Source organism: Epinephelus moara, chromosome 12 (assembly GCF_006386435.1).
Source record: "Epinephelus moara isolate mb chromosome 12, YSFRI_EMoa_1.0, whole genome shotgun sequence".
NCBI classification, from domain to species: Eukaryota; Metazoa; Chordata; class Actinopteri; order Perciformes; family Serranidae; genus Epinephelus; species Epinephelus moara.
Window position 1 is genome coordinate 13270490 of NC_065517.1, and position 15899 is coordinate 13286388.

A 15899-nucleotide genomic window follows, 5' to 3' on the forward strand; every position below is an offset into this window, starting at 1 on the left:
CCAGGTATCCTCATAGAGACAATAATGGACCCCAGGTGTTCATGTAGAGTAGGCCTGTCGCAATAACCACTTTTGCGGGAAAGTATATTATATATTGTCTCAGAAATAATTGCAACAAATGATATTGTCATTTTTAGATTATTTTATACCACTGATATAATGATAATATGAGGGCATAATAATCCAAGTAGAATGTTCATACGTTGGAAATGGAATATAAAACAACTACCTTTTTCCCTCGGTGCCAGGAGTTGGCAAGCTAACGACTATCAGGACTCTTCCACCGTTGAGCTAATGATACGCTGTGTTGTCTTTGAAGTGTCTTATATTTCCTAGGACTCTTGCAAATGGGCGGGGGTGGAGAGAAATGATGGTTGGGAAAATCCTGCTGTTTATTCTGGCATTGTATTGGCTAAAATGTTGGTGACATTCTTATGTAAACAAACGACAGGGAATATCAAGGTCAGCAAATTGATTGAGGTAATGTCCATAAATCGTACGATAAGTCAGTAATGTAATTATTGAGACAGGCTTCATGTAGAGACAATAATGGACTACAGGCATCTCTGTAGAGACAATAAGGGACTGCAGGTGTCCTCGTAGAAAGAAAAATGGACCTTAAATGTCCACATTGGGGAACAAAAAGTACACTAGGTATCCTTTTAGAGGCAAAATGTAGATTCCATGTAGAGACAATGGATTCCAGGTGTCCACACAGAGACAAGTATCTACATGAAGATCATGGTATACTGCCAGAACACGCACAGAGACAATAATAGACTTCCAGGTATTCATGTAGAGAACATAAACAATTTAGAGACAACAATGACTTCCAGGCATCATCCTAGAGACAGAAATGGACTACAGGTGTCATTGTAGAGGCAGTAGTGCAGTTCCAGGTGTTCTGGGTTAACAGGGGCTAATTAAGCACTAATTCTAAAAGAAACACTATAAATGGACCTGAAGTAATTGCAAGCCTAGCGACAGTAAGGCTTCAAACGCTGCAGAAGCTCTCGAATGCTACTCTCATCATTTAAAAAGTACATCTGATGAATGTGTAGTCCTACAATATAACTGTTTCTCAAATGTAATTCTTAGATGAAAATTTAGGAGACATATTTTGGCTGATCCTCATTAGCATCAGTCAAGGTCTTCATATAGACAACCAATCAGTTATTGATCGATTCAAGGCACAGTATGTAATCAATGACGGTGCATCATATCAGACTGCAGCAGATCAGATTAGTGAGAAGAGAAAATGGGATGTGTGAACCCCCTCCCCCCCCCCCCCCCCCCCCCTCTCTCTCTCTCTCTCTCCCTCCACATAATTACCATGCGTAGTCTCTCGCCCTTGTCTGCAGCATTCCCTCGTTTCTGATCTGCTTTAATTACCACCAGAATTTTAATTGGCGGGAGACAGCAAGGTGGCTAAGGTCACACACACACACACACACACACACACACACACACACACACACACACACACACAGGAAAGCAGACAGCCTATAAGGTAAAAGATGGAGGGATCATTTGAGGAGAAGCCTGTGTGTGTGTGTGTGTGTGTGTGTGTGTGTGTGTGTGTGTGTGTGTGTGTGTGTGTGTGTGTGTGTGTGTGTTATCTGGTGGTAGGAATATATGCTGCAGTGTTATATGGTGTATGAAACTGATGCAAGCACAGTTTCTTTTCTCTCTCTGTTCTCTCTAATCAAATTCAGATTCTATACTGGCCTTTGTGACATATCAAATGCTGCCAAATCATGAACATATTACTGTAATTCATTTGATTACAGGAAATTGAATATCTATCTTTTTGTGAAGAGATGACAACATCTAAAAACAGATCAAGACAATGAGTACATAAGATGAAAAATGATAATGGATAAAACCTTCTACTGAAGCAATGGTGTTCTCATATACATTTTCTTACGAATAACAATATGACTACATTTAGCATTATTTTGTTTATTAAGCATTGGGTATTAAAGTCATAGGTTTAGTGAATTTCTGTAGAACATGTTAACTAAAGCTGGATGACCTTGTTTGTCTCACTGATGTGAAAATCAAATTTCTGATTTTAAAAATAAAAAGAGTGACATTCAAAAATGTAGTCTTTCCTTTGGAGTTCAACAGGGGTCAATCCTAGGTCCTCTATTGTTGTTCAGACTCCTTGGGTCACATTTTTCCTTGAAACACATAATATGTTTCTGCAAATATGCTGCTGACACTCAGCTATATGTTGCACTGTAAGTCCTGCAATTATGGCAACTGGTAATTGATATTGAAGTGTTGGAGATTTTAGAATGTATCATTTTATTTGGCTCTCAAAATTAGGACAGTCACGAAAAATCAGGTCTCTTTATCAATATTAGTGAACTTGGCATAATTTTGAGTTTAAACTTCCCTTTTACTGCCAGGTGACAAGTGTTGTGCAAGTTACTGAAAATTAGTAATTAGTTAGTTGTCATACGGATTACTGTTAATTTATCATGTTGATCTGTTTTGTACGACATCTATTACACGTCTGTCCGTCCTGGAAGAGGGATCCCTCCTCAGTTGCTCTTCCTGAGGTTTCTACTGTTTTTTTCCCCGTTAAAGGTTTTTTTGGGGGGAGTTTTTCCTTATCCGCTGTGAGGGTCCTAAGGACAGAGGGATGTCGTATGCTGTAAAGCCCTGTGAGGCAAACTGTGATTTGTGATATTGGGCTTTATAAATAAAATTGATTGATTGATTGATTGATTATAGTAACTAGTGAATTCTCTCAAAAATAATTGACTTACTTTACCAATTATTGCATAAAAAAGTAGTTTGTTACAGGGAAAATAAACTTTTGCATTACTCTAAAATATCTGCTTCAGTTCTCTTATAAAGGCACATTTTTGTGTTGCTGTGAAAAGTGTGAGATAAAACAACTGTTAAATTTTATCTATGATTGTACCCATTATCACGATGATGAAAACACAACATGTTTTGATAGGCCTTTTTATCGCAGCCTGGACAGGCCTTCAAATCAAGCAACACAAGTTAGTTTTTAATACTCTTTAGGCACAGTAAAAAAAAAAAGTAGTTACGGTAGTTTCTTAGCACTATAGGCCTAATAAAATAAAATTGATTAGTGATTTACAAAAACACACTGATATTTATCCTTTAGTCTTAACAGTAAGTCCAATATTGCATATAGATTACTAATCACCACCATAGGCCTAATTTGTCCTTGATGTTGAGGAGGGAAAAATAATGTCCATGTAATCAGGACAGCAAGCTCAGCCTACCTGAACTGTTGGCTGTTGTGTACAGTGACAGTCTACTGCTGATTGATTGACTGAACGATTCACACCATATATTGCTTTGCTGTAAGGTCAGATGACCAGTAATGCGCTGGACAACAGGAAAGTCCAGTGGCATTCTGAGTAAGTTTTAACAACTTACTGAAACACTACGTGCAATAGTCCACCTTCCACCCTCTCTTTCCCTCTCTGAAATGGTCTCTCTCAGTCTCTCAAACACACACAAGACAGAGGGCCTGAGCACTGCTCACCTGAGCTGCCCATCACTATGTGTGATGTTAGATCATAACCAAGAACAACTACGGGGAATAGGCTGTGTTTTTCTGCCATGATCGAGACAAGTAATGAATAATGAGCTGATTTAAATTTCAGTTGTAATCAAGTTATTGATTTAAAAAAGTAATAAGCTACATGTCTTGTTTCCACCAAAGGTAGTAGAATTATAGTTACGTGTTACCTTATAATTCGTCAATCCCAACACTGCAGGTGACCAGTGTTTACTGCAAAAATAGTTATCGTCATGGCTGAATTACTGCAACTTTTTTAATCCAGGGATCAATGAAAAGACATGAGCTAAAAGCCCATAGCCAAAAGTAAAATTTGTGACCATATATATGTGAACATATGTCCCCGGAGTCCTGTGTTTCCAGGGTCTTATGTTCTCTAGCTCAGAATCTCGTAATTATGATGCATTAAGAAGACCTTTCAAAGGGCTTTATTTTCTCAGCTATGTTTTTTCGCAAGTTCGAGCCCCTTTTCACCAAATTGGGACTTTCTGGCTCCAGTAAATGTGAAAATACAAAACAACTAGCAGAGCTTCAATGCCTTCAGTATAGTTTAGTTTATCTCAGACATTTTCTCAAAATAATTGGGAACTTGTATGAAAGCAGTTCAATGGCAGGATAGCGTTGATTGAAACACTGACACTTGAAAAAGAAGAAAGTAATTGTCAAATGGTTAAAATGCTGTATATTTTTGCAGGTTTGTCAGACGAACACACAGCGGTTTCAGTCAGAAAAGCAGCGTAACCTCCTCCAACCCGCCCTCCAAACACAAAATAAGCTCTTTCATATGGAAATGGACTAATTGATTTCCTAAAATCCACATTAAAGCCGTGTATAATTGTGCTTGCTGTTTTGGAGCAATTAAAGCAGAATTTTCCCAACAGTTAATGACTATTATGGGATTTGCGTAATTGAGGCCCCGGTTGAATAAGCTTTGGGTTTTTTGTTTTTTTTAGAAGCTGATTCTCCTCCTCAGTGAAGGCGAGTGGAAATCCACTGCAGTGTCTCAGCACATGAGCTACAGCAGAGGGAGTCCCAGCACTTTAACCTTTGACCTTTACACACAAAGCCATGCCTGCATATGACCCTTCTGGTTATAAAAACATATTATGACATCAAACTCTGGCCTTTTGTTTTGACAATTTATCTGTGGAAAGGGATTTTTCCATGAGCGAGAAAACATCTCTCTATACAACAGAATGACATTTGATGTAGAAAAACCATAGACTGTAAAAAAAAAACAAAAAAAAAACATGGACATAGCCACAGTGAAGTGGCCCACTGGTTTGTGGACTCGTGTTTTGAAGCCTCAAGATCAGCATTACTGCTCTCAGCATCTTGGTTTTTTGGAGACAGGAGTGACCATTTTGGGCAAGAGGCTGCAGCTATGGAGAAGCAAGGGGTGGATCTGACTAAGAAGCCGAGGACACTACTGGCAGACAGCCTGTCACTCAAAGCAGCTCCCCTTCATTTTGTGTAACTTTAAGCCTTAATAAAATGTAAACAGGTGAGTAATGTAAAAATTCACCCCCACATAGTTGTCATAAAGGGGGAAATGAGCTATAGAGATCAAAACAGTTTTTTTGTACCAGGCTGTAAACATGTTTATTTCTGCTGTGAAGTTGGGCATTTAAAAATGGGGGTCTATGGGGATTGACTGGCTTCTGGAGTCAGCCTTGTGTGGCCATTCAAAGAACTGCAGTTTTTGGCACTTCCGTATTGGCTTCATTTTTCAGCCCTGAAGGTTGCTGCTCGACCAAAACATGTACATCTAAGGCCTCCATGTGGGTCTGTGCTGATACTTGCTGTTAGAGATAGAAACATCAAAGTCAAGTGAAATTTGTGGTCATAGGTGATTATTTTTGTTTTTTTCTATTAATATTTTTAAATTTTGACAGCTGAGCAGCTTTCTTTTTTAATTGTGAAAATTGTAATTGTGGTGTGGTCTTGACAGAGCAAGCTTTATGTTCTCAGGCTATAAGTATTTAGTGGTCTCAAAATTGTTTTTTTAAACTTTGAAATCACAAAGCAATTCAACAAAAGTGTTGGGTGTTATTTAGATTAAATAATTAGCCGAAATGTGGATGGAAGTAAAGTCAGTGATGTCAGTTAGTGGACATGTAGGACATATGTGTGGGTGTTTTGGGGGAAAAATGACTAAGGAAGTCTCAAAGAAAGAGCCTGGAGAGTGTCTCAGATAGGATTTAGGGACACCTTATGTAATGACTGGGAGCTCTGGGCCCAGGTGTTCCCACCCAGTCTACCAATTACGTGTACCTCCCAGAGAAGAGAAAACAAGGCATAGAGTTATTCGCTTGTAACAATATGATTTTGCTTTGCTCACTAATTTCGTTCTCTTGCAGGTCGATCACAGACAAATACAAGAGAACATTTTCAGAAATTCTCAACAAGTAATGATTATTAACTTGAGTCAAAAACTCGAAAAGCTGATGATTCTATTGACTTTTCACAATGAATCTGAGCTAAAGCAAAAGGAATGACTGAAATTAGAGTGGGATTTTTTTCTCAAATCTCAGACATATTAAACTTGTGTCACCATCATGTGATCCCTTTTACGGTGTAAAAGATGTCAATACTTATATTAAATTGAATCTGTTAAACACTTTAACTAAAAGGATTTTCTCTGCCAGAGATTGTGTAATGTTGCAGGTAGCATTTAATATATCTTATAATAATTAAAGATGTTGTTGCGATTGCTTTCTGCAACTTAACACAAGGTCCCTGTGATAATCCTATTGCCACTCAAATTTTTGTAGCAAGTTTTTGAAAACTTTCAAATGTCAGCGCAAAAAAAAAGTAAACTAGTTTTCTTTCAAATGAACTGCAAAGATAGTGCACTGTCAACATTAGCAAAATTAGTAGCACAAGTGTTTATAACTGGATGTGATGATCAAAAGAAGACAGTTTGAGTTATATTTGACTGCTCCACGTTCATCCAAACAATTGAGATCTTCCCCAAGTGGCCACTAATGTCTTTTGAAGTTGATAATGAGTTGAATTTATGTTATGATGTTGGGTGACCAAATTTGTCAGGGAAGACAGTGTCAGGACGTCTAATGCCAACGTCAATTGATGTGGAATACTGAGAACAGATGAAACTGATATTTTTTTGTTTTTACATTGTGTTGTTAAGTAACCAAAAGTCAACATTTTCCAAACATCTCATGCCAACATTATCTTGATGTAGAATAATGACATTTAGTTGTATGGTATAGAGAAAAAATCCAACGTCTGCAAAACACTAATTCTGACATTAGACATTTGAAATATTGTCATTCCGATTTTCATTCCAACGAAAAGTTAACGTCTGTCCAACGTAAGAGTCCAACATCTTTCTGACGTCTAGTGACAGCAGGGTTTATTAATCCCTTGATAGTTTTGAAGGGCCAAATATAACATGACCATGCGTGCCAACCATGTTGTGTTGTTTTCAGCTGAGTGTCGGCAGGCTTGGCTGTGTTCTGGCTCTGTGGGAGCCAGTGTGAGCCAGGTCTGGCCCATATGTGTCTGCCAGATGTGGCTCAGTGTTCAAACTTATTTGACCTGAGAATCGGCTCCAGTTAGCGGCAGGAAGGAAAGCTTTGGGGCAGTGAAGATCAAATAGTAAATACCAGAACAAAGATGGCTACTGATCATGTATGTGCCCTCTGTCTCGCTTCAGTGTCTACGGCTGCCCGCTGGCCAAGAAGAGGAAGGCTCTGGAAAAACAACCACTGGAGCCGGCTGCCAAGAGGAGGCCCTTCCTCACCTCCTGCACAGGCGAGGAGGAGGAGGAGGAAGAGGACCCCAGCGCCTACACCACCTACGAGAATGAAGCCATGGAAGTGGGGGAGGAAGGGAAGGAGCAGGGGGAGATAGTGGAGGAGGAAGAGGAAGAAGAGGAGGGGGAGAGAGAAGGAGACGAAGACGGTGATGTGGAGGACGAGTTCTCGGAGGACAACGAGGAGCAGGGAGAAGAGGAGGAGGAAGAGGAGGAGGAGGAGGAAGAAGAAGAGGAGGAGGTAGAGGTGGAGAGAGCAGATACAACAATGGGAGGAGTGCGGGCGGAGGAGGAGGAGGACGAGGAGGAGGAAGGGATGTATGAGGAGGAGGAAGAAGTGGAGGATGGTGATGATGAGGAGGAGCAGGAGGATGAAGGAGAGGACGACGAGCAAGAAGAGGAGGAGGAAGAGGAGGAGCAGAATCGTCAGCATGGTGAGTTTCTCTATTTGGCTATTGCTGCTTATTTCCTGCATTTTCATTCTGCTTTCTATGTGGTTGTTTGCTAGATGACATCATATGGTGGGTTTAAAATCTATGAAGCCATGCCACCCTATCACCGATTTTTTCCCCCATTGTATCCCTATGTGCAGAAGTGACTGTTTCGTCAATGCGGTCTTGGTGAACAATTGCATTGGGTTTACCCAAAGTTAATGGGGTTTCCTGTGACTGCTTCACAATAAAAGCCACCCCGTATTTCATCAGTTTAATGTTGGATTACATGCATGCCTCATTTCCTGTAAATCTCTTGTGTGTAGGTAGGAGATCTAAATTAAGCATGGAAATGGTGGACTCCGCCACTCACATTGAAAAAAAAAAAAACCTATTTGGGTAAGATAAACATTGGGATCATGGTTAACAGGAATCAAAGTCGATTGTTGGTAGGAGTCGTGATATGTTTCGCTGTCTCTGGTGCCAACCTTAGACACTTGCTGTTCCCTAACTTCCTCCCCTGCTTCTGTGGTGCAACAAAACAAATTCATACAACGACCAGAGTGCTAGTCCCGCCAACCGTTTTCTAATACACACTCAAAATAAATCGATTCACACTGGAATTTTTTTTTGTTCTTTGAAACTAAAGAAGGTGAGAGAGTGCATTAAAGTCAGAAATAAAAACAGGGAGGACCCCCTGGGCTCCCCAACAGCCCCAAATATTCTCAAATCTTAGAAGAGCCCCTGCACACACCTGACCTTTGAGGGACTGCCATGATTGGATTTGCCTCTTGACAAAGATGAATGAGGACAACAAAGATCTAAAGGTTGAAAACAGACAATTCATCCACTGATAAATATATTAATGTTTTTTATTAACTGGCCCTTGGGCTCCTGTTATTTTGCGAAGCAAGTTGAGTGTCCCTGCTCTGGAATTATTATATTTCAGGGCAAACTATTGTATAATGAGATCCAGACTACAGCTCACCAACTTTTCTTGTAAAGTACATGAATTTGTGTCATAGGTCTGGTGCAGTGGTTAACACTGTGGCCCCACAGCAAGAAGTGTGTTTGCATGATCTCCTTGTGCTTGCGTGGGTTTTCTCCAGGTGCCCCAGTTTCCTCTCCCAGTCCAATTGCATTTTGGTTAACTGGCATGTCTTAATTGCCCATAGTAGGTGTGAATAGTTATCTGCTTGTATGTGTCAGCCCTGTGATAGACTGGGGACCTTTCCAGTGTGCATCCCTGTCGGCATCCCAGCTGGTCTTTGCTGCAGTTCACAGTATAGCCATAGTATTGCAGTCATTATTCTCATGGCCGCATGAGGTCATAAGTCAAGAGGAAATGTCTGATTATGTTTTTTTTGGGAGAACAGTCCCTGAGTCTTGCAAGTTTGATGCTAAATATCTTGGGACAGCTGCAGCTCAATCTGCAAGTGTCCATGTTTGAAAAAAGTCAACATGGAACTTTTCCAAAAGGTGGACATATGTGTGAAAGCCAAAAAGCTATAACCTTTATGGATAGATGAAGCCAGTAACATGCTCATATTCAGGTCCTGTTCTGGGTCAAACTGGTGTCCAGTCTTAATTTGCATTGTATTTTGGATCAGCAGTAGGAGAGGAGAAAGTGATGAGAGCTGCTGAGCAGAATCTGTGGTAGACCAGATGCTTTGCGCTCTCCCTCCCGCCACGTTTCCCTCGATTCCCCCCAACACCCCCCGTGTCCTCAATCGCTTCTGACAGCGCTTCACGAATAATCGGGAGAGGAGCTCTGCTGAGTTATTAACTCCCACCCTCCCCTCCCTTCCCCTCCCTTCCCCATTCGCCTCCTCGTCTCGGCGGACGTGTCACATGCGCTCTGCCTCGGCTTCTCCTCCTGAGAATATTTATGGCTCCCGAATCGGAGCACCTCACACGCCTCCCTTTTCAATTTCTCTGCTCTCATTCGCCGTCTCTGTCCCCAAAATCAACAGCGAGGCTTAGTGGGGAGAGCAGCGCTGCTCTGCACAGCTCCGCACAGCTCTGGGTTGTATGTTTTTTGTGAGTAAACAGTGGATCATAATTGGGAGGGATGCAGCTAATGTATTCAGGAATATATGAGAAGAAACTGGGTTCATCAGCATTGCTGAGTTTATTAGAGGCTGTATGAGCTTCATTTCCTTTTCATCTGCAGGATTTTTATTCTATAAACGAACAGATAGTTACATTATCTACAAAATGAATCCATTTTCTCTTTTATTTTTGACCAATTACCTTCTGTTTATGTTGTTTAGAGGGAAAAATACTGAGCGAAACTGTGCTGATAGCTGGCTGTGATTTGAGATGGGTTTTGTGTTTAGATGTAAAGCCTGAGAGGTTTGTTTTTTTTCTTTCCTGACAGTAGAGAACCACTACAAACCCAGTGGACAATCAAAGCTCATTCCAATTCAGAAGGACGACAACAATAACAACAGCTGCACCATCAGTGCCGGTAACGGCACCGGAGAGGAGTACGAGAACTACGACGAGCTTGTTGCCAAGTCGCTCCTCAACCTAGGGAAGATCGCAGAAGACGCCGCTTACCAGGCCATGACCGAGTCTGAGATGAACAGCAACTCTTCCAACAGCGCCGGAGAAGATGACGATGATGAGGAGTATGATGGCAGCAATCATGGCGACCGGAAGGGCGAACTCAGCGTGGACCTGGACAGCGATGTAGTCAGGGAGACAGTGGATTCTCTGAAGCTCCTGGCGCAGGGACATGGTGCCATGCTGCCTGAGGACGGCTACCCAGAAGGCGCTATGGTGGACGATGTTGGCCACGCTAACGGGCGGCCTGGTTTGGGGCCTAGAGGTCAGGCGGAGGAGAGCGAGGAGGAGGTGTGTCTCAGCAGTCTGGAGTGTCTGAGGAACCAATGCTTCGATCTGGCTCGGAAACTGAGCGAGACACAGACATGTGATCGACCCGTCCACCACGTCCTCCATCACCAACTCCAAATCCCAACAGACCATCAGGTGCATCACCTGAACAGGTACGTCATCTCTAAAGTCTTTTGATCATGTTTTTGTTTATTCCAAATATTCATATTTTATCCACTTTTGTGTCATATTAAAGGCTCTGCAGGTAGATTAGAGTATTCTTTATACTAATGACCCATATTAGCATAATTACCACTGACATTTCTACTGTGACTCAATGGGCTGGCTTTGAAGCGAGTTGAAGGGTGGGCGCAGGGGGAGAGACATGAGGCAATGGTGAGATAGTGAGATGAAAGAGACAGGTGCATAACAGTGGTCTACTAAAAACAACAGGATGTTAGTTACTGTGTGACTCGGACCCCTTATCAACACTGTCAACAGCTGTGACACAGCTCGTAGAGGCAATTAAAATACTTACAAACCATAGCAACCTGAAAAAAAGATGGTCCCAGAGTTTGCCTGAGAATCACCACGTTTTTAAGTTCTCTTCAGTATCAAAGTAATCCAGTGAAAGCTGTCTGAGCATCCATGGGTACACTGCAAACAGGAACTGCTAATGGGTAATTCAGCATACTTAAAATGGTACCAATTTGCCAAAAATGTAAACAAGTCTAGGCTAAAAAAGTCCCTGAAGTTGTAGCCCACACCTAACTGATTCCATGGCAACATTTTAATTTGTTGGTTGCATTGGTTTGCCTCTTTCTTCATGTCCGGACATATCAGATTTTACAAGATCATATTTAGGATTTCCAAGAGCCTTATACTGCCACAGTTATCAACAGCATATTTGTGAAAAATCTTAGTTTTGATGTAAATTCTAAAAGTGAAAATTCAGTTTTTATGTAACTATTTTTGCTGGAGGGCGAGATCTGGCCTACGGGTCAACTATTGATTTAATCAAACAAAAGAAGGTATGAGCTTTTTGTATCACAAATTGACAGTAATTTCAGACTACACACCAAGTGTTGCCTTACATTAAACTGCACTGAACCTCTATTAGTGGCTGGGTGGAACAGGAACTCCAAACATTATCTGGTTTCCTGGGTAAACCATTATGCCTCCAGGCTCTGAGAACAGATTTGGACCTCTTCTAACTTACTACTCAAGCTCAGTCTTAAATGCTATATCTGAGGCAACTGGACTTGCTTGAGTGTCTTAAAGAACTGAAGAAGTCTCTGGGATGAGAGGTGAAACGTCTTCAAGAAACTCAAGCAAGTCCAGTTGTCTAAGATATAGCACTTAAGACTACCATGACCTGGATGATGGAGAATCTTCACCACAATTTTCCAGTATTTTGTCACTGTTGGTAATTTCTTGTCCTACTTACGGCTCAGGTATGACAGCTGCCAGCAGGGCGACCAGGACGAGAACAGGTCTCTGGAACGCAACTACTCCGACATGGTGAACCTGATGAAGCTAGAGGAGCAGCTGAGCCCAGGGTCCAGAGGTTATCCAACCAGCTGCAGTCAGGAGGGCGATGAGGACACCACATCTGTGGCCTCCGATCGCTCGGACGAGACCTTTGACATGGCCAAAGGAAACCTGTCGCTGCTGGAGAAGGCCATCGCCTTGGAATCAGAGAGGGCGAAGGTCATGAGGGACCGTATGGCCTCAGAGCACTCGTTGCCCCGTCGGGATCACCATCATCATCGAGGTCACGGCGAGCATAGCTCAAGGCTGAGCTGCGCCGGCGAGGAGCGCAAGTCCAGGATGCACCACGACGGGTTGAAGAGGGCGTACTACCCTAAAGGTAGGCAGTAAAAACCCACACACTGACCCTGACTGTGTCATCATTGATTTGTGTTCAGCAAAGTTGTCAGTCATATATGTTGATTCTCGATGTTTGTTCATTATAAACACTGTTGGAAAATGTTGGTATGTAAAATATTGAGTTATAGACGTGTTGTGTTTTGTGTTCATGAGGAGTTTTGTCTACATTGTATTCCTATCCACGTGGTTGTACACTCAGATATTTTACATCTGTGAAAGAGAAACTATTGTCTGGGAGGTTTTTTTTCATGCCAGGACTATTTTTACCTCGACTGCTGGACTTCCAGAGGCAAATTTAGTTCAGTCAGTCAGTCAGTGTGTGTAGCTCTACAATATTAAACTGCATCACTATTTACAGCACCTGAACAAAATCATTTCATAACAATTCTAAGAGAAATGTGTTACAGTAAAATTAAGTAATAAGCAATCTCTGAAACTACAGAATCTTCAAACAAGTCACACTGCAAGATGATAAAAACAGTAAAACAATGTTTGTTCTCTATAACAAATATTCCTAAAAACGGCACTCACAAAGTTATCATCTCATCATGTTTCCTCTCCAAATTCTGCCAATTTCACATCACCTCTTTGCATCATGTTTGACCTGCAACTGCTTTTACTCCAAAAATCTGACCCCAGGTCAGCAAGGAGGAAGTTTATCTTGTCTGCCTGACTTATTGTAATCCTCAGCACTGCAGCAGCCAGAGGCTATCACTGCTGTAGCAGTGAAAAAAACACATAACTGTAACTTTAATGTCTGTCTTTTTTCCCCCTGATTTGAACATTTCTGTGCACACTGAATGAGTTTTCTGACCCCTGGGCTCTTGGAACCTGTTAAAATCCCATTGTGTTATTCCAGAAATGTTGTACATGGCCGCCGATGAGATAATGGGTGCTCATTTTCAGCATTCAGGACCAACACATTTTTTTGTTGTTTTTTTCCGCAGATGCATGGTTTTCCTCTGACAGCAGCTTATGTTGTTAAAATAGGCCGGTGTGGGAACATCAGACGACCGACTTGTCAGGCATGAGTAATGGCAATCTGCACGGCCCGTTAGGAGAGCAAATCCATCTGTGGGACGCTATCTGCGGCCTATTTCTCTAAATCCACTCAAATACAACCCCACTGCCGCTGGGAGGGAGCCGGAGCTGTGCGGTTATCAGCCACACAACAGGCTCAGATTGGCTTCAGACTGCTTCATTAGCACACAGGATACCTTTGTCAGCCCACAGGAAGTTTTTATTAGTCCGCAGGAAAGCTTCAAGATCAAGAATCTCACCAAGGACATTAGATTCGGGCCAATTCCAGGTGTCAATCTCTGGCTCAAAGCTGACCTGAGTTCTGCTAACTTGAGCTAATTCTCAGCCCAACTGACCAAAACCTGCGCCCCTTAAACTGTAGCCTGCCATTTTGTTTCACTTTATTCATTTAGCCTTATTTTGTGGTCATGTTCGCTGATTTCTTGTTGGTAATTTCTTTTTTAGCTTGTGATGTATTCATCCTAGAAAAAAGGTCATCTTCAGTTGACACAGCAGCTGCAGTAGTAGCAGAAATATGCCAATTTAAGAGTTGTCATTTCAACAAACAACAACTTGTACAACTGTGTCATTATCATCTGTGCTTGTCGCCATTTTTCAATTACGATCATGAGTGGGAACAACATCAGATCTAGCCGACTGTGCCGACACTTGACCTTTTGACTCAACACCACCTCATCTCTCTATCCTTTGCAGACTCTTCCAGGGGGGAGAAGAAGGAGAGCAAGTGTCCGACGCCGGGCTGTGACGGGACTGGACATGTGACGGGTCTGTACCCACACCACCGCAGCCTGTCTGGGTGTCCTCACAAAGACAGAGTCCCGCCTGAAAGTAGGTCCCACTGCCTGGATGTTATGCTGCACTGAAAAAACACCCAGCTCAAAATAATAACAGTCTGACAAGTCATTTCAGCTAACTAAGTAGTAGTAGTAGTAGTAGTAGCATTTTAGCTAGCTTATCATTTCTCAAAGGTAGAGCTGCTTGAGGCCACAAATGATGTTATTATTTGAGTTAAACCTCAGCTGGGGAGATAAGGATCCCCAAATGTGCTCTAGTTAGCGAAATTTGGGTAAATGCCAAAATTAAATGTCAAAGAAGGAACTCTGGTGTAATAAAACAATTAGCATTACAAAATAAAGTATGAAGTTTAGCAGGCTAGCGAACAATAATACTGTATAACCACTAGACTGAACTTTAGGGGTAAGCTAGGCTAATTAGCTAAGTTAAATTGCCTTGGCTAGTTAGCTTGCTTTTGTGGTTTTGGCTATAACATTGTTTCTTTCTCTTTAATTTGTCATATTTCAGCTTAATGGGTCTCACTGGGTCTAATGCTGCATTCACGTGATATTGTTCAGACTGTAGCTAATTAAGCAGCTGAAAGGGAAAAACTTTCCAGTTTCCTAGTTATAGAAAAGATTTGGAGGTATTTGGTTTTTCTAGCTATGATATTTACCATTTACTGAAAACACAATATAGAACTGTCGACAAATCTTTGGTAAAATGTCTGTGAAACAACCAACCGCTTGCAGTTACATTAACTTAGCTAATTAAAAGGTGATTAACAAAAATAAGAAATAACACAACAAAGTAGCTAATTTTGGCTCTTTATGTGGTGTGACTACAAGTGTAGCAAAGAGAATTACTACCATATGTTGGAATAATGCAGTGTTACTCATCCAGAAAATCACAGTCCTTTAGCTTCAACATCTGAGGTTTAACTTACAATAAATCTGATTATTTTTGCCTCTGAGAAATGTTTGTAGATCTGAAACTTCTTTTTTTTTTTAACCTTGAAACAAATAAATTACTTCCCAACCTCATTACATAACAGTATTCAAAAATAACAGTCAACAGCTACACCACAGTGCTAGATGTCTATAGAAAAGTAAATTCTTGTACACACAGTATCATGACACCTGCTCCATGATCCAAAACTCACTCACTGTCTTATTTCAAAATTTAAGTTAATTTACTGGTCAGACCAGGATAATATCACCTGATTTCAGAAAACTCTTAAAACTAAATTCCCATTGTACAAAATTGGTATCTTCTCAACATGTAGATATTTATAGATTAAGATTTAAAAAATTAACTCAGACTTCAAATGACTTGTTTGATGGACTGTGTCGCAGTGAAAGTTGGACAGTTTTTGGCATGTTAGCCGTCCGCCATCATGCATTCGTCCTGCATGACTCTGCATTGTGTTTTGTTGTGTTGGGAGTGTTTTATAGATATGCTGCATTTGACTTGGTAAAAGCTACAAATGGAGCTGAGGATGTATTGCTCATCTATATCGAAATAATTAGCAGTGTTATAAATGAGAACTTAATCATGTGTGAAAAAGCACATTTAA

General features: G+C 41.2%; 1 protein-coding gene across 1 annotated transcript in view; it reads left to right on the plus strand.

Moving 5' to 3' along the window:
* Positions 1–15899, plus strand: part of myt1la (myelin transcription factor 1-like, a) — a 77473-nt gene that overhangs the window by 35562 nt on the left and 26012 nt on the right. Inside the window, exons 6-9 of the mRNA XM_050058544.1 lie at positions 7251–7783; positions 10161–10791; positions 12073–12488; positions 14243–14377. Of these exons, the coding sequence (XP_049914501.1) occupies positions 7251–7783; positions 10161–10791; positions 12073–12488; positions 14243–14377 (1715 nt within the window). The remainder of the gene's footprint in view (positions 1–7250; positions 7784–10160; positions 10792–12072; positions 12489–14242; positions 14378–15899) is intronic.